General features: G+C 49.4%; 2 protein-coding genes across 2 annotated transcripts in view; one reads left to right on the forward strand and one right to left on the reverse strand.

The window, feature by feature from the left end:
- Nucleotides 1-18,585, forward strand: part of SYN3 (synapsin III) — a 453,497-nt gene that overhangs the window by 157,442 nt on the left and 277,470 nt on the right. The gene's annotated exons all lie outside the window — the stretch shown is intronic.
- The window catches only part of TIMP3 (TIMP metallopeptidase inhibitor 3), a 58,036-nt gene that overhangs the window by 4,145 nt on the left and 35,306 nt on the right, over nucleotides 1-18,585 (reverse strand). Inside the window, exons 2-4 of the mRNA XM_014852360.3 lie at nucleotides 9,437-9,519; nucleotides 1,699-1,810; nucleotides 886-1,007 (exon numbers count right to left, since the gene is read on the reverse strand). Of these exons, the coding sequence (XP_014707846.1) occupies nucleotides 886-1,007; nucleotides 1,699-1,810; nucleotides 9,437-9,519 (317 nt within the window). The remainder of the gene's footprint in view (nucleotides 1-885; nucleotides 1,008-1,698; nucleotides 1,811-9,436; nucleotides 9,520-18,585) is intronic.

An 18,585-nucleotide genomic window follows, 5' to 3' on the forward strand; every position in this document is an offset into this window, starting at 1 on the left:
TATGTTATTCTCCATAACTCTCATAGCAGATTTATCTCCCTTTTATGGACAAGGAAATAGAGGCTCAGAGAAGTTAAGTAGCTTGCTCCAGGTCACACAGTCAGAAAGTGGTAGAATTAGACATTTGAGTGAGTTTTTTTCCTCTCAAATGCTAACAGGAAAGGATGAAACGCTCAGCTGTGGTAGGGAATTGAGGAATAGGAAAGATTAAAGCATAAGCTTTGGAGTCCAGCTGCCCTAGGCTGGAAATCAGACTTCGTGAGCTGTGTGACCTAGGGCTAGTTACTGAAGCTCTCTGAGCCTTTATTTCCTCACCCGCAAAATGGGGATAGTCATAATTAAAACTGCACCGAGTTGTGAGAATTCAGTGAGAGAATGGCCCACCTCCCTCCCACAGCAGGAAGGCTGTGTGTCTCGGCCCAGGGCTTGGGTCAAGGAGTTGGGCCTGGCTGAAGAGTGACCTTCTGCACATGTGGTATCAGCAGTCCTGTGCCAGCCGGCCCCAACCGCCAATGAGTCAGCTGCCCGAGTGAACCCAGTTGGGACTGCTTCGCAGCACCTGCCAGTGTGAAGATCCCGTACCTGCCATAACCTTGCACCGCGGGAGGGGCCGGGGATGCTGAAGGGCCCTCACATCCCAGCAGCTGCCAAGTGGGCAGCACGGAGGTGGCAGATGACAGCAAAAAGGCACTCTCCCCTGCCTCCTTTCTTCACTGCTCAGTCTGGGGGCAACATTCCTTAGTGCCCCTGCTCCGACCTGACCCTCCACCTTGGCCAGCCACGCGTGCCCCTCCCAGCACAAGCGCCCAGCGCCCAGCAGAGCACGAGCTAACGTTCTGGGGCTGCGAGCCAGCACCTCCCCTGCCGGCCCTCCCCGGGGCTCACCTTGCAGTTACAACCCAGGTGATACCGATAGTTCAGCCCCTTGCGCTGGGAGAGGGTGAGCTGGTCCCACCTCTCCACGAAGTTGCAGAGTCCTGTGTACATCTTTCCGTCATAGACACGGCCTAGAGGAGGAAAGAGGATGACAAGAGGAGAGTGGTTCTGTCCAGAGTCCAGCCAGAAGGGAAAGAATTCTCACCGACTGAGTACCCACCTTAGCCCAGGGACGATGCTAAGTACCTTTCAGTCCTGGGCTTTTAGTTCATCCTCCCCAACACCTTTTAAGGCGAAATGCATCCCCATTTTCCAGATGAGGAAAATGAAGCTCAGGGAGGTGAAGCGATTTGCAGAAGGTCTCAAGCCCATGACACGCTGGAGCTGAGACTAAGGCCAATGCTTCACTTCCTTCGTCAATAGTTCTTTGGTTTCAGTTTTGTTTTTTCCTTTCCTACACTGACTGCCTGAAGGTGCGTAACTTTCAAAGATAGACCTGATAGGTTGACCGAGAGGTGGAGAGGACCAGGTACAGGCAATCACTTTTTATTTATAGCAAAGCTGAGAAATGGCAAAACTAGATGTCCTCCATGGCGTTCGTGGTGGAGCCGAGACTGAAACCCAGTCTCCATGGAGGGCCTCAAGCTCCCACCGCTGGCCGAGCAAGATGGACTCAACACTGGCTACTCCTTATAATCCACTGGGCATGTGGCAAAGCTCCTAAGGACACTTCTGGGTCAACTACTCCTTCCCACCCTTCTGAAGTGAAGGAATGGTGGACCTTGGCCAAACCCTGGCCTAGATGCTACAGTTGGCTGTTACCTGTCAGCAGGTACTGGTACTTGTTGACCTCCAGCTTAAGGCCACAGAGACTTTCGGAAGCTTCTGTGTGGATGTACTGCACATGGGGCATCTTGGTGAAGCCTCGGTACATCTGTGGGCAGAAGGAATGTCATGAGAGGAGGAGCAGGGCTCAGAAAGCATGCTGTCATTTGGTCTGTGGGCATCAGATTGCCCTCATCAGCCATCGTTCCTGGATGGTCACCGACCTGCCCACCCCAGGACCTTCACTCCAGATGTCCTGTTCTCCTCTCGTCTGAGCCAGGGTTGGTACCTTCTCATCCAGCCAGTCACACCTCCCCTTCCAACACCCCCACAATGCTCCTCCAGGCACATAGTTTTCTCAAATCCCAACACCTTTTCAGAAATCCAGAGAATTTGCTGTGAAGGGGGTCCTGCCTGCCTTGTCAACCTCCAGACCTGAGCTCCGAGAAGACACGCAGCCAGCATTCTCGTGACATCCCTGGGCCATTTTCCAGGGTATGAAAGCTTTCTCATTTACATCCGCCTCACCGTATCCTGACAAGAACCCTAGGAGGGAGCTATTATTATGGCCACTTTATAGACGCGGACTCTGGGAGAAATTCTGTTTGGCTGGCAAAAGTTGAGCTCAGGCCTGGGACGCTCCAAGATTTTATTCTTCTGAGCATCTGATGAAAGCACTGGGTTCCTTTACCCCAATAAAGGGGTATATAAACATGTATATAAAATTCATAGGTTTTCAACTAAACACTTTATAATTATTAGGTTGAACTGTAGGAAATTGCTATTTGGCCATTTTTATCTACAACATAATCTAGTATGGTGATTCTCAAGTGGAAGCAATTTTAGTCCCACCTCAGGAGACATTTGGCAACGTCTGGAGACATTTTTGGTTGTCACAATTCAGAGGTGGGGCGGTTGCTCCTGCCATCCGTGGGTAGAGGTCAGGGATGCTGCTAAATAGCCGATGATGCACAGGACGGCCCCCACAGCAACCAGTTATCAGGCCCCAAATGTCAGTGCTACCAAGGTTGAGAAATCCTGCGCTCATATTAACCCATTTAGTCCCCATGACAGCCCTGGGAGACAGGGGCCTATTGTGCCCACTTTCTAGACGAGGAGCCTGAGCTTCAGGCAGGTTAAGTGGCTTGCCTAAGGCCAGACGGTTGGCAAATGGCAGAACTGGGATTCCAGGCAGGAGAATATGCTCCAGAGTCTAGGCCCTTAACCATTATCCCATGCTGGCTCCCCGTGCACCCTCTCAAATTCATGCCCAAGGGTGTCTGACACAGGCAAATGCCATTTATGGCTCTTGTGCCTCCTTTATCAGCACGTGCTCAGAGCCACTGATGTGAACATAACAGAAGCTGAACCCACTTGTTGGTTCCAGCTCAAGTCTCCGAGGGTCTGTCGAGACAACTCTGCTACGGTGTGAGCTGGTAGGGGTGGCAGGGGTTACCGAGGTGTTGCCCAATCCCATTGTTCCCCAGTGTTCAGAGCACATGGGCCCTGGACAGCTGGTGGTCTCTGGGCTTATCCCAAGGGTTTACAATGGGACAATGTCTCTCCTTTAGTTCCTGGCATGCGTTATTAATTTACTTATGGTAATTAATAAAAAGCCAGACATCACCTCATTGATGTCTCATTTAAGTGCCTCCATTTGGTCTAATGGGCTGTTTTTTTCTCCTCATCTTCTTTTAAGTGGCGACTGGCTGGCCGGGGGTAGGTGGTCCATGAGGACCTCTGCCATCAAAGAAGGTCTGTTGGACCTACAGAGTTGGGGAGCCTCTGCCTTGTCTAAGGGGAGTGCTGTTCTAATTGTGTGCAACCATCAGTACAGATGGTTCTCATTTACCCGGCCTCCCTTCCTCACCCTCTTCTCCCGCGGGATCGCCAGCTGAAGGAGGAAACGCAGCCAAGAGCAAGAAGTGCTGTCTACACTTGGTGTTCGGTTATGCCGCAGGGGAGCAGGGGTGTGTCAAATCGTACCCCCCACTTCCTTGGTGATGGATGGTGTCTCTCTGGCTTTAAGAGGAACCATGCGTAAGAGTGCTGCTGTGTGCATGCCATCACGAGTAGCCTTCCAACAGCAGCCCCTGCGCTCACTCCTGTGCCCGGTGACTTCTCATGTGGGTGTGGATGTTCCTTGAGTTTTGGGCAAATGGTTCAACTCAGTTCTTGCTTGCTCCAGGTGTTTGGGGCCCAGCCTACTGGAATCTCAGTTCATTCCAGATCAGTCTTTCCCCTTTATCTCCTCTCTGCTTTATGGGTGAGAAATCAAACCTCTGCTTAGAGGCCGGTGACTTCAGCTGCTCACTATGAACTCAACTGGCCGCAGCCAGCTTCACGTCACTGCTACTTCTGAGTTCGAAGGAACCCTTGTTTTAACATGGCTTCTGGCACTTGCATGAAGAAGATTTTAATAAATGACAGATAACTGGGTCTGACAAACACAGCGCTGCCTTTTAGGGTCAATTCTGAAAATAATATGAGAAATGTATGGTAAAGGCAGCTTTTTCCTCACTCAGTTGTCTTTTCTTTATAATAATTCTATCTTGACCTAAATATGGATCCTAAAAGTATCATTAGGTCTGTCATCAAGAGACCCAGAACTGGCTTGAGAAGTTTAGGAAGGTTATAATGGGTTTATAATGTCCTGAAACCAGAGAATCCTAGAATCTCAGAATTGGAAAGGATGTTAAAGATAATCTAATCCAGCCAATGTGATGGAGGATTAGCGGTAAGCCCAGGTTCTGGAGACTGACAGCCAGAGTCTCAGTCTTGTCTCTGCCACTTATTAGCCACTGCAAAGTTACTTAACCTCTTTGGGCCTTGGTTTCTTCATCTGTAAAATGGGGCAAAGTACTTACTTCCTAAGGAGTTTTGAGAATTAAATGACATAGACTAGCACTTGGCACAAAACATTTAGTAAAAGTTAGCTTAAAACCAGTCACAGTAAAATTTGTAATGAGCAGAGGAAAGGATCTAGTCTTCTTCCTATGTGTCTTGCCCGACCTCACCTCTTAGTGCAAGGAGTTAAAGCTGGTTCGGAACTTCAGACATAGGCAGGTTGTTCTTTTCTTTTTTCCTCCAGCTTTATTGAGGTATGATTGACCGATAAAAAGTGTATCTCTTTAAGGTACACAATATGATGTTTTGATATATGTATACACTGTGAAGCGATTACCAGTATCAAGCTAGTTAACATATCCATCACCTCACATAGTTACCTTTTCGTGTGTGAGAACACCTAACATCTACTCTCTTTGCAAATTCCTGGTATACAGTATTGTTAACTAGAGTCACTATGCTGTGCATTAGATCTCCAGAACTTATTCACCCTGCAGAACTGTAACTCTGTACCCTTTGGCCAACACTTCCTCATTTCGCCCACCTCCCAGCCCCTGGGAACCACTGTTCTACTCTCTGCTTCTAAGAGTTTGGCTTTTTTAGATTTCACATATAAGTGAGATCATACAGTATTTGTCTTTCTGTGTGTGGCTTATTTCACTTAGCATACTGTCCTCCAGGTTCATCCACATCGTCACAAATGACAAGATTTTCTTCTTTTTCAAGGCTGAGTAATATTCCATTCTGTGTGTGTGTGTGTGTGTGTGTGTGTGTGTATCTACCTCACATTGGACTGTACAAGCCTCTGGGCCTCGCTTCTTGGTAGTATCTACACAAAGTTCTAAGAAGTTAGCTTCCTATAGGGTGATGGGACACATGATGTGAGAAAGAAGTTTCTGAGTCTGGGGGATTTGCATATTTCTTAGGGAATATCTGGTCTTCACTCTACACTGCTGCCCTGAAATGTCACCATTATGTCAAATATCTCTGGCATGTCTGCTGAAGACCAGCACCTTGCTGCATGCTGCTTTATAGCGCGAACTCATTTAAACCCACAACTGATTCTCATTTACAGACCAAGCAACCGAGTTTTGGCGACTTGACCGAGATACCAAGTGTATGGTCTTTCTTTCACAGAACGGGCTGTCTAGTGGGGGAGCAGAGCCTGTGGGAATGAGGCAGTCTCTGCAGAGGGCTAGAGGAGAGACCTAGACCATAAAGAGTTACAGGCAATGGGAGGTTCCATTAGTTAGCTCAATAGTTCTCTGTGGGCTGGGAAGTCACAAAGCTTTCCAGCTGGAGCTTCAAGGCGAGACCCTGCTATTGCTCATTTGATTAGACAAACCACTGAAGGAAGTTCCTGGGGGCCAAGTATTCTGATTGCCCAGCAGATCTGTCCTGCTCAGAGTCAGGACATGCAAAGCACATGACCAGCGGACCTCCCCATGGGACCCTCCTAGGACTAGCTGGGACATAATGTTCCCCACGTGCTGTCCCCTGCAGCCAGCCTGAAAGAATGTCTCCACTGCACAAACTACAGCTCCTGGAAAGCAGACTGCTTTCTCATGGTCCTGATAGGAGATAAGGTCTCAATAGATTAGAGTGCCAATTCTGGAAACTTCCACCTATGCACCATAGCCCAGCACTTCAGCTCCAGCTAATCTCCAAGTTTGGCTTTGCAGTAAGCTCCCTCAACATTCAAATACACCCCCCCCCCCACTCCACTACACACCTGTGGGTCTCTGCACACTCAAAATATGCCCGAGAGGTGGACCAGAGGTTCTGGAATTAGCATATGGAAGAGCATCTGCCCACCTTTCATCTGGGTGAGAAGTTCGGGGGGCAGGGGTGGACTCTGAGAGAGAAGAGAGAGGTCAGACAGGGCGGCTCGAATTCTCACGTTCTCTGAGTTCCTTTCGTCCTGCTCGAAGGGAGCCCTTGCTTAACCCGTCTGCCTCTCTGGGTAGACTCTCTAATCTGCTAGAACAAAGCCGCTGAGGGATCATTGCCAAAACTCCTGCAGGCTCGCCTCTCTGGCCTCTCCCCCTTCCCTCCTACAAAGAGTTTTCAATACACCCCTTGCAGGATGCTGCAAGTCAAGAGATACACTGCTGGATGACAAACCTACAAACTCAAGCTAACCTCTTTTTGTTCCCCAAGGGAACTAGATACAAACGGGGTGGGGGGAGCCTCCAAAGTGGGCAGGAATGCTGAATCAGCACTACTGCTGTGTCATCTCTTTGCTGGCAAAGGTTCTCTAGCTTCACTCCGCTTTGCCACTTTCTAGCCCCATGAGCTTGACTGTTATAGAACCTTTCCCAGGCTCAACTGCCTTACCTATAAATAGAGGATAATGTGTATCCATTTCATAGGGTGTTGTGAGGACCTGTCGGTGCAAAGGCTGAGCAGAATGCCTGGCGCACAGGAAATGCTCAATAAACATTACTCGTATGGAGTCTTACATTCATTATAACAAATTTTATCTTTGTATCCATAGCTCAAAGCACAGTGCTAAGCACAGGGGGTGGGGGTGGGGGGTCAGATGGTCTACTCCCACTCTGATTAGCAGACTGGTACCCAGAGACCAGCAGAATCCACTGGCCTCTTGAGATGGAAGGACAGTGACCAGTTCTATGGGTTATCTAATATTGGGCTGGTAGGAGGGGCAGAATTAATAAAAGGCATTAGGTAGTAATTGATGATCAAAGTAAGATGGCAGGGAGATTTGGGGAGTCATGTAAAGAACATAGAGGATTGAGAAGGAATCCCGACACCTCAGCTTGGGAACCAGATCTGCCTTGAATTAAAAGCATGGCTCTGGCAAGTCATTTCCCCTTTGAGCCTCTGTCAGATGTAAACCAAGGGATTTTCCTTCCTAATGCCCGGCATCCTGATTCCATGACCCCGGGTGAAAGATGGTGAATGGACAGCATGAGACCCCTGGCCTGGGAGTGGGTGTGCACACTCTGAAGCTGATGGGTGAATAAATGTCATTTGGCCTCTAAACACCCCCCAGTGGCTGGTCTGACACCAGCGAGCAGGGAATGGGACATTCTGCCCACAGGAAGGGCCTCTGGTCACCCTGGTCCTGAAGGAAGCAGGGAAGCAAGGCAAGCTTAGGAGCCACTGCCTCCCAGCTCTTCCCCTGGCAGCTCTCTGCTGGCCACAGAGTATCTCATAATATGAGGGATTGTTCCAGAGCAGGCGGGGAATGTGTTTCCTGAACCTCTGCTTTTGTCTAATGTGCTTTGGCATCCGCTTGCCAGCTGCCAGGGGTTGCACAGTGGGTTTTCTGGGTTGTTGTTGATCTTGTTGGTTCCCCCCTCCACCCACCCTTCTCTCCCCATGGCCGTCTGAAGACATAAGCTGGTCCCATGACCTAGCTTGGGCAGCCAAGGGCAGCTGGCCAGGGCTGACTCTGGATATTACATAACCAGAAGGCTGTGGATGTTTCCAAAATTGAATCCAAAGCAACAGGTTCCACAAATTTAGTACAGCTAACCTCAGGCCTCAGGACGCAGGAACAGTGAGGCCCGCACAGCTGCCTCCGGGATGGTTGGGTACCACTCGTGGGCTGTGTCACTCCCCCCACTCAATTCTATCTGAGCACCAAGGCTGGTCTCCTCTGGGGAGTTTTCAGGCCAGTGGGGTCTCACCCTCATTCCCTCACTAGATGGACACGCATTTGCCACGTCCCTGTGACATGCCGGGTCCCACCCTAATTGCTGGGGATGCGGATATAAGCGGTGAGTAAAGGGGCTTGCACTCCCCTGGACCTGAGCACACCCCATCATGAACGTCTCAGGATTCTCGCACAGGTTTCTTCTCTCCTTCCTAAGCATGGAAGCGCATCTTCCTTGTGGCCTCCACAGCTCCTGGTAGAGAGCACGGCACATAGGGAGGTGCTTACAAAAGTTGGGGTGATGGACCAGCTGCTGAGCTATTCGGGGTAAAGCCCCCGTCCTCTGTGCTGAGCCAAATGTAAGTTTCCCCTTCCAGCACCCACAGCAGCTCTTGCTTCGAAGTAACACAGTCAGTGTCCTGGGACACTTGGAATCCTGAAATGCCTGAGAGGGAAGGGCTGTTAGGGGCACAAGCCCAACGCCATGCTGTTACCAGATGGCAAAACTGAAGCACAGGAAAAGGGACGATTCCAAGGTAAGTGAGCCACGTGGGAGTGGAGCTGAGACCAGGAAGCAGGTTTTCTAGGTTTCAAATCTGATGTTCTTTTTCTTAAGCATGCTTCCTTAATGTGCTTCCTAATGTTAGTATGCTCAGGAATCTGTTCGATTGTATGAACAGGCTTAGTAAACGGTGCTAACTAGCTGGGATGCAAGAAGAGCATTACAGCTGGGAAAATCAGGAAAGAGGGTGCGTCCCACCTCGGGGTGTGGCTCCTGTGATCAGCAAAAGTTTCATGTAAAGACTCAAGGGGTTAAACCTGAACTGTCAACTCGTGACTGCACAGACCAGTAGGCATCGTTGAAACTCAAAAAGTCAGAACTTGGAAGAACCCATAAGACAATCTAGTCCAACCTCCTCATTTTACAGATGGGAAGACTGAGGCCCAGAGAGAAGCAGTGACTTGGCCAAGGTCTCACAGTTAGCAGGTAACAAAACTGTCTGCTGTCTGGTGCCAGAACCCAGCCTCTTAACAATGACCTCTGCAGGACTCAACCTGCGCTGGCTCTGGGATGAAGGAGTCATCATTCCCCCACTCCCTGCCCATCCCTTTCTGCTGCCTCAGCAATGCCCTCTCCAGCAGTGGGGCAGGGCTGGGTCTGGGACTCAGACACTGAGCAAATGCACACCCACCTTGCCTCCCTTGGCCAGGACTCTTCTGGCAAAAAACTAGGAACCCTCCTGGAGCTGAGCTGCTGTCACTCACCTTCATCTGCTTGATGGTGTAGACCAGTGTGCCAAAGGGCCCCTCCTTCACCAGCTTCTTCCCCACCACCTTGGCCCGGATCACTGCAGAAAAAGGCAAGACAGAGACAGCGAGGAGGTTAGAGAGGCCTGAACCACATCAGAGACCACATCTCAGCTTGGGCATCCAGCCCCTAGGGTGCCTGGAATTGCATTCTTACCTCTGAGCCAACTCGAATAGATGATTGTGTTTATAAGAGCGAGAATTCAGATGAGAAACACTGGGAGGGGGGAGGAATGGAGGAGAAAAGGAAGGCTGTCATCATTTGAGTTAATTACCCCAAATGTTCACAATTGCCGACTCCGGAAATTCCTAGGCTGCACTCACCCCTGGAGGAGTTTCTTGACTCTGTGGTTTCACCATAATCCAAAATCTACTTCTCCTGTTAAAGCCTTTTGCCCTCCCTCCATTGCCCATCTGATAATCACATGGCCTCCCAGACCTGTTCTCTTTCTACAGGACCCTTTCCTGAGCGCCACCTCATTTGGGGCTCTTCATTTGCACACATAATTCACCATGTCTTGACATGGCCACAGGGTTGTGATATACCCCAGCTTCTTTCCTTGCCCCAGTCAGCATTCCAATGGGGCCCTCAGTACCCAGCACTTAGATGGCAAGGGATGCAGCAGAGTGTAGCTCAATTAGGGTGTGGTGGAGGAGGGAGCAGTTGGAAGTGGGAACTCAGGAGCCAACTAAACTGTTCCAATCCCAGCTCTTCTCTCTATGGCCATTATGACTGTGGGCAAGCAACTTTGTTTCTGGCCTCCACTTTCCTCTTCTATAAAACCAGGATAACAATGGTACCAATCTCCTCAACTGAAGGGATTAGGCAAGAGAACACATGGGAAACTCCTGGCACCATGTCTTGGATGTAGTGTACATTAGATAAAAGTTATTAATATCATCATTATTATCATCGTCATTGCCAAAAATGAGATGGGCTGACTGTGGAAGGATTGTCACCAGAAAAGTAGCTCCCATTTATCACACACCTACTAGGTACAATGGTACATGTCACTTATTTACTCCTCACAACCACCTTACGAGAGCAGTATTAGCATCCACACTGTACAGATGAGGAAACTGACAGAGAAGTGAAGCCACTTCCTCTTTCTGAGCCTCAATTTTCTCATCTGTAAAGAGGGTGTAACTCTACCGATGTCAGAGAATTGGAATGAGGGTTAAAGAGAAGATCTTATGAAATTTCTTGCTACAATGTAGCAGAAAGGAGTTGCTCCGCAAATATTAGTTGACTATGAAGGCGAAAATACTTAGACAGACCCAGTGTGACAAAGGCTGGAAGAGAGGCATTTACTACAAGCAGTGGGATCACGGGGAAGGAGGGATTGGCTTTGAGATTATAAGAGGCTTTGTCTTCTCTTCCTATTTTATGCGAAAAAGAAGCACCCAATAGCTGTCTTCAAATATTCATAAAACCGGCACATGGAGGAACAAATGGACGGGTCTCGAAGACAATTCAGAAATTGCAGAGAAGTCATATTCATTGGCTCAATCCAAGAAAAAGACAACTAATAACAAGAACTAGCAACGAAAGTGGTGGGGCGGGGGTGGTACTGCCACAGGGGCAGAGAAAGTCTCCATCAAGGGGAGCCAGATGCTCTCCTGCTAGGACCTTAACCAGAAGGGAATGGATTTTGCAAGTATAGGAGCCATATTTTGAATCACAAGTTGAACTCTTCCAGCTCTAAGATCCTGTCACTCTTTCCCACCTCAGGTTGCACTTAGCCCAAAAAAGAGTAGGTGCTTAAATAATGTTTGTTAAGCAGAATACTCTTCACACACACACACATACACACCCCGCTATCCATTCTGGTAGCTCTGTATCCTTCCCCATTTTGGATGTCCCATCACGTTTCTCAATTCTTCGACTCTAACCTCTTTAAAATAATCTTTACTAGGAACCAATTCCCCCATCCCAACTGGATTCTGTCCTGTTTCCCCCCAAATGAGCTTGGATCCTACTCTCCCAGTCAGACGTAAAGTCAAGACCCAGATGAATAACAGCCCCTCCAGACCTTCCTGGCCAAGGATGGCAAAAACGGAGCCCATTGGCAAAGTTAGCAATTTAGCAGAGGCAGCTCAAACTGGGAGGAGGTGAGCGGCTGTTTCCAAGTCTGCTGTAAAAACGAGAGGTTGGCAAGATCTCAGGCCAAGCTCCCTCAAGATTCTGCATCCACCTCTGTGTCTAACTTCACAGCAGCATCCTCGGCAGGGAGCCATCTTCCCAGAGGCCCAGGGACGATTTCCTCTACATTAACTCCCACAGGCAAGTTGTAACAGCTTAACTGTTGGGCAGAAAGCATATCTGCCAGGACTTTCCTATTGATTCTTCCTGAATTGATTTGGCTCCATCTTCTGCTTCTTCATTAACACAGAAGGTAGACTAGGGAGTGAGTCTTTGCTTTGGGGTGGGGTGGGGGGGGGAGCAAAAGAGGTTCCTTTAAATAGCAACATCTACCCTTTCCTGGCTCAAAAATGGCTTGACTTCATTTAGACATAACATGTCATAAGCAGACCTGTCCCATAAAGCTGGGTACTTCTGGAAGCTTCTGCATGCGCGGCGAGCCAATTCCTTCCTTACCCTGAAATGGCCTGAGCTTGGAACCTTTTCATCTGAGAATAGTTCAGTGAAAAGAGAGTGTGTTTTTGTAGTCAAGAAGCCACATTTAAGTTTGAGTTCCACCATTACCATGTGGCCTCAGGCAAACCCCAGTGTCCCTGGAGCTCTTCCCTCCTAAATCTCTCTGATTGTCTTGGCCCAGTGCCCTTCACGTGGCTTATAAGTGATGTACTTGTTACTAGCGGAGCAGCAACAACATGGCATAGCATTGGAGCCTGACTGCCTGGGTTCAAATCCCGGCGCTGGAGCTGTGTGACCTTAGGGAAGTTACTAAACCCCTTTGTGCCTTCAATTCTTAATCTGTAAAACAGGGATGAGAACAACAATACCTCCTAAAGTTGCAGTGAGGGTGAAGTATAAGCCCTGAGAACAGTGGGTGGCCCATCCCCAGCCCCATGTGTTTGCTGTCACTGTCATTAGCATGACCACCAGGACCATGAATTCCGTCATTATTTGTCCATCCTGAGCCTTCTTAGGCTCCTAACATGCACTGTAAGCGAAGGCCTGGGAGGACGCCCTGGGATGAGAAGAAAGGCCAGCTCATCAAAATGCTCTGGCCTTGCGAAATTTCAGGGAGAGGTGGGGGAGCACACATGAACTGGTCAGAACAAACGCATGAGATGCTTTCAGGCCTGGAACACTCACTCCCTCACAGGTACCTGTCCCAGCTCATCACCCACGCGTAACCCAAGAGCAGCCCCCCAGGCCCAAAGAAGATCCCGTGGTCATGGTGCAGAAAGACTGAGGCAAAGACGGCCCAGCAGAGAGGCCACCCCAGTGTTTTCCTTATAAAAACAAAACTGCACTAAACTGAACTAAAATTAAATAACCTTCTGCTCTCCCAAATGGATTCCCATAGTCCTTCCAAAGCAGAATCGCCGGCCAGCCCCAAATCTGCCTTTTTGGTCTGTGAATTCATATGTCTTTATTTACTTCAGATTCTCCTCTGCAATTCAAATGCGTGCTGTTTTGTACTTTCCTGTTTGGCAATAAGCGTGCTCCCGAGGCATTCACTGGCCCTGGGGCCAAGTGGACGAGAAAGGGGAGGGGAGGTCGCGGTTCTCCAACAACAGAAGATGGTTTCCAAACTTGGAGCTGGCAGCACGTCGGGCCGTTCTTGCCACCTTGATGTGGCAGCTAGCAACCAGCTTTACAGATGGGCTGGGCTGGACACAGGTTTTCTTTATTCTCCTCCATGTGAGAGTGGCCCCCACACCGTCTACCCGTGTGTGGGTAAACCAATGTGGGCGTGCATTGGGTTGGTGTCTGGGAAATTGGGTTGGGTGCTGGTGGAGGTACAAGAAATAGAAGTCCTATTTCCTACGTCCACCGAGGGCTGTCTAGTGGGAAGACAGAGTTTAAAAGTTCATGGCTAGAGGGTGCATCTCCCAGGTACAGAAGCACCAGTCAGAGAAAGGGGAGGATGAGGTGCAGCCCAGGTCTCCGTCTTGGAGCTTCTTATGCTCCTCAGAAGGGAATGTGGACTTCTCGGGATAAGGTGGTGAAAAGAAAACAGAGGAAACAGTATTTTAACTTAAAAGTATGTAAGAAGAAACAGACCAGGCTTTGTGTGCTTCTGTAATTGGCACGTAGATCTATAAATATAGGTGTGGCCCTCTTAAATACATCATACACCTGAGGATCCAGGTGTAAAGGTGTATTTCTCTAGAATTATCTTGTCTTCTTTAAATAATTTTGAGGGGAAAGGCTAATAAGAGCTTGCAAACACAGGCGAAACAAGGTACATCCTTTCCAAAAATAATTATGTGCTGCCTGCTAGCACCTCCATCCATAGTAATATAGACCACAACCAGCACGAGTTTTGAACAAAAACCAATTCCGATGGCAAACAGGACTCAGCTTCCAATACAGCTTACCGGTGTGTCCAGAAATTACATGTTATTGCTGTTCATCAGCATATTCAGATGGGGAAAAAACACCCATGAGCTGGCCCCCCCTCACCCTCTCCTTCCACCTGCCAACCATCCATCTTCAATCAAATACAGACCTTTCTACCCCAAGCTGGTGGCTGGACTTTCCTACTGGCAGGCTGGAAGACCAAGTCTGCCTGGGTTTTAGATCAAGGATCCCTTAACTGAATGAATGTACACCAACTCAGGACTCCAGATTCTGCCCATCTGAGCATCCTGTCAGGGGCCGTACAGATGCTCTCCATGATACAGGAGTTGATTCAGCCATGTAGCGGGTCAGATGCTACCACTGCCACACACACACACACACACACACACACACACACACACACACAGAGCCCCATTCCTGTCTCTCCAAAGGCCCTGGAGAATGATTTTGCTGGTTTAAATATGTTTTCAGGAGGACAGTGAGGATAAATAAGTCACACCTTGCCTGCAGGTAGAATGAATTTCTCCCAAAACAGAAGTCACTGTTAGTGTCAACCCCAGGGAGGAGGCTGTTCAGACGGGACCCCAGCAGGCAGGATCTAGGAAGGCAGAAAAGCCTGGACTGTGGGCTCACCTGTCTTCTTAGGCTTGGACTTGGAGGAAAAGAGGGGTCTGGGAGTGTCAAAATGATGCCCACCCCCGTGGAAGCCCACCAGAAACAAGGAAGGAGGGAAGCCTGTAACCCAGCTTGTCTAATAGTTAATAGATGTTTATTTCCCGGTTGTCATCCCCACAGGATGACAGAGGAAAGGTCTTTGCTGAAGCCAGAGTGCTCATGGCCAACGACGATAAGCAAGAGACCTCACAGCCCGTCTGGCTCAGCCCACTAAGCAATACCCTGATCCTGTGCACTGTGGACAGCCTGCATTGCAGCCTGTCTGAGAAAGGCAAAGCCAGGCTTCCATGCTCTTCCGGCCACCCATCTGCTAATCAATCATCAGCTCCCTGCATTTCATTTCATCACATCAGTAAGTCTAGAGGAGAGGGAAGGAAGTAGAACACAGTGATAACGACAACTACCATTTCTTGAAACCCCTCCTATGTGCCAAGCAGTGTGTGCATGCAATCTTGCTCTATCCTCGCAATAACCCTATCAGGTGGCTACAATTGTTCCCATTTTCCAACTAAAAAAAAAAAGCTATCAGGTACCACAAGGGCAGTTTTGCATCCCAGTGGGGGAAAAAAAATTGGTGGGTCCCCCAGGAAAGTAGACTGCCTAAAAACCTTCCCACGAGATCTGTACTGATTGCAAAATAGTTCATAATTTCTCTGCACCTCTCCACCCCCACTATTAGCTCTGCTAAGGATCAGAGAGGAGGAGTGGTCCCTAGGAAGAAGGATCCCCCGATAAGCCCCCAATGATCCCCACATCCCCTTGACCACGCCACCGCCCTTTCCCAATCATTCACACGCATACATCCTCTGATTGGTAATAAGAATCGACAAGGAATCACCATCAGCGATATAACAGAATATCATCTGTTTAGCATACTGTGCTCCCCAGCAAGGCTTTCATGGGAGAAAAATAACTTAGAAACCACAAAAACTCACTGATCCCTAAGGCTGAGGTTAGTTAGACTGATTAATCAAGTGAGACAATGTATATGTAAAAAGGCACTTTGTAACCCTGAAGCGAAACAGATGATAGACTGTTAGGTCGCTGTCAGTGATTACTTGTAGATTCTTAAGTGCACTAATCAGAGGAAGCCGGCAAGGGACCCAAGAGAATTCTTGCGATTCAGCATTTTCTCCTCCCCTGAGGATCTTTAATATCCACCTCCACGGCCCTTTTCAATGTCCTCCTCAATTAGCGGCTGCCTCTTTGGGGACACTTCGATGATGTCCATGTTTGAGGAAAGAGCCTTAGGAATTAAGCCCACCCTCACTGGGTCCTTCTGCTTCCCAGCCTATTTGTCACCACATCCCCAAACCCCAAAAGACCCTCAAAAAAGACTCAGAAGCTGATAGGTCAGACCAAGAAAACCCCTGGAGAAGTGGCTGTGATACACTGGAATGAACAGGCTCGGAGCACGTGGGGCCTGGATAAAGTCACTGCCCTGTCACTGTGTGACCTTAGGCAAGTCACCTCCCATCCCAGACTATAAACTGGGTTGATGATTACCAACCTAGACAGGTTCTTGCCATGACCTACGCCCCCTCCCCGACTCCATCAAAAGAGCTCTTGTTATGTGTTATGAGCTCCATGGTGCTCGGTCCAGGCAGCAGTGGGGTCTCCATCCTCCTCTTCTTCACATCCAGCTTGTGGCTTTCATCCCATCTGTACAACTGACAGCTCCCACAGTTTTGCAACCTCCAACCCAGAACTCCCATGACCTTTAACACACATATCCAAGCATCTACATTCAGTCCACCTGTACAGCTAGAAGTCTAATAAGATATCTCAAATTCAACCATCCCAAACCAAGCTCCTGATAATGGCCCTCACCCACACCGGGGCCTCCGATGGCCTTCCCCATCTCAGGAATTGGCAGCTTGCTCCACTGTGTCACCCCAAACGCCCCACCAGGCCCTCTGTCCTTGCAGTCCCCCTGCTGAAACACTCTCACTTCAGTAGCCACACGGCCCCCTCCCTCGCCTGTTTCAAACATGACCTGGCCAGGGGGCCTGCCGTGATCCCCTCACATCCCTCCCCATGCATTTCCTATGTCCCCTGGCCAGCTGTACCGTGCTCCATCGCACGGGCCACCCCTGCCCTATGATATAGCCACTTGTTTGTCCTACAATGGTCTCTCCTCACTAGAACATATGCCTCATGAGAGGGCACGGTCTCTGTTTTACCAACTGCTGTAGCCGGGGCAACCAGAAGAGAGCCTGGCACATAGAAAGCCCCTGATGTGTAACCGCTGAACACATGAAGCTAAAAGTGCCACACACAGGGAGGGTCACATAAAAAATAGATAACTCCCCTGGGTAAGCTCTGGCACATGACCAAGTGCTTCTGAGCCTTATTTGATCCAAAAGGGATAATGGCCGTTCTCAGTCCGCAGGGTCAGATACACATATGTTCGGCCGTCATTTATTGAGTGTTGTGCTGCGCTCACAGGGCCCCGGCAGATAAATGAGGCCCCGAGGAACTCAGGGGTCAGAGTTAAGAAAGACAAATAAGGAAACAGGTGAAGGACATTCAAGTCTGGCAAACACAGCAGATGGAGCAAGAACAAAGAGCGGGTATGCCACAAAGAGGGGTGAAGGCTGTCCCAGGGAGGGGCGTCAGGAGCTCCCTGGAGGTGACAGAGATCTGGGCCTCAGCCCATCCTGGAGAAGAGATTCAGTTTGCTTTATCTGCATCCAGAGGAAGCAGAAGCCTGGAGCTGACCTGGTGGGGAGGGGCTAAGGAGGCAGCTGGGAGCGAGGCTGAATCCCAGCCCGGCTCTGAGCAAAGCCAGGGCAGATCTGACCTCCTGCCTTTCCGGGAAAATGGCCGGGGAGACGTGAGGGGTGCAGGGCAGCCTGTGTGAGGAAGAATGCTCCTCGGAGCTGTCTTGCAAATAGGCTCTTCCTGCATTCGACCCTGGTCCCCTGAGGGCACTTCTCTCATCAGTTTCAAAGGCCCTTTTTGTTGATGTCAAAGCCGCAGCCAGACAGTTTAGATGCGCTCTCCATCAAGACAGGGAGCCTCCAGTTCAAAGCTTGTCCGAACTCTTTCCGTTAAGTAAAAATATTAATCTTGGTTTTATTTAAGCAGGTTTTTTGGCAAGAAATGAACCCCTGTGGCTAAAAATAAACCCAAATACACACACACACTCAGAAAAATCTGGAGAGCTGCAAATCATTTCAACCCAAGTTTCCATCTCAGGGAAAGCTATTAAAAGCGGGAGGATATTAAAACCTCTCTCTGCACAGAGACTCTTGTTTCTCAGTGCCTGCCTTGTGTTCTGGGGTCCCTCGGGCAAGGCTGTCCTGGGGGTGCCCCGTGCTGGGCCTCCTGGCAGAGGAGGAGAAGGGGCACGTGCCGGCTTCTAGCTCTCCTCGCCTTGTTAGCACGGTGAATTTCTGCTTGAGCAGGTCAGGGGACACACAGGGGCCCAGCTCACGTCTGTTGTATGAGATGAAGGGGCCAGAGAAGGGAGGAAAGGGGACATGGGCCCAGAAAGGTCAAGATGCCTGGAACATCGAGATTATCCCAAAAGGAACACAGACAAAATCTACATCTCACTCCCTTTCATGTTTTAAGTGATGACCTCAAATGTTAAAACATTAAAAGACAAAATTTAAGAGTCGCTACCTAGGCATACACTTCATTTCTAATCTGACCACTTTTAAAGTCAGCCACTCTCCATTTCTTCCAGTGGCCACAGCCAATTTGGGAGAAAGATATGGATCATTTGGTCCAGGACAGGGCCAAAGTCCCAGGCTGGCTGGTTCCTGGATTCGGGGCTGACTTACCTGGGGAGTGAGGACCATCTTCGAAGGGAGACGGTGTTTCTGTGACCTGGGTTTCTAAGAGGCCAGTAAGGCGACTGCCCCAGTGTGTTCACCAAGCACGATTAGAATTGCTGAGGCTTGCACTCCACAAGGCATAGTCAGGA

This window comes from Equus asinus, chromosome 4 (genome assembly GCF_041296235.1).
Source record: "Equus asinus isolate D_3611 breed Donkey chromosome 4, EquAss-T2T_v2, whole genome shotgun sequence".
NCBI lineage: Eukaryota > Metazoa > Chordata > Mammalia > Perissodactyla > Equidae > Equus > Equus asinus.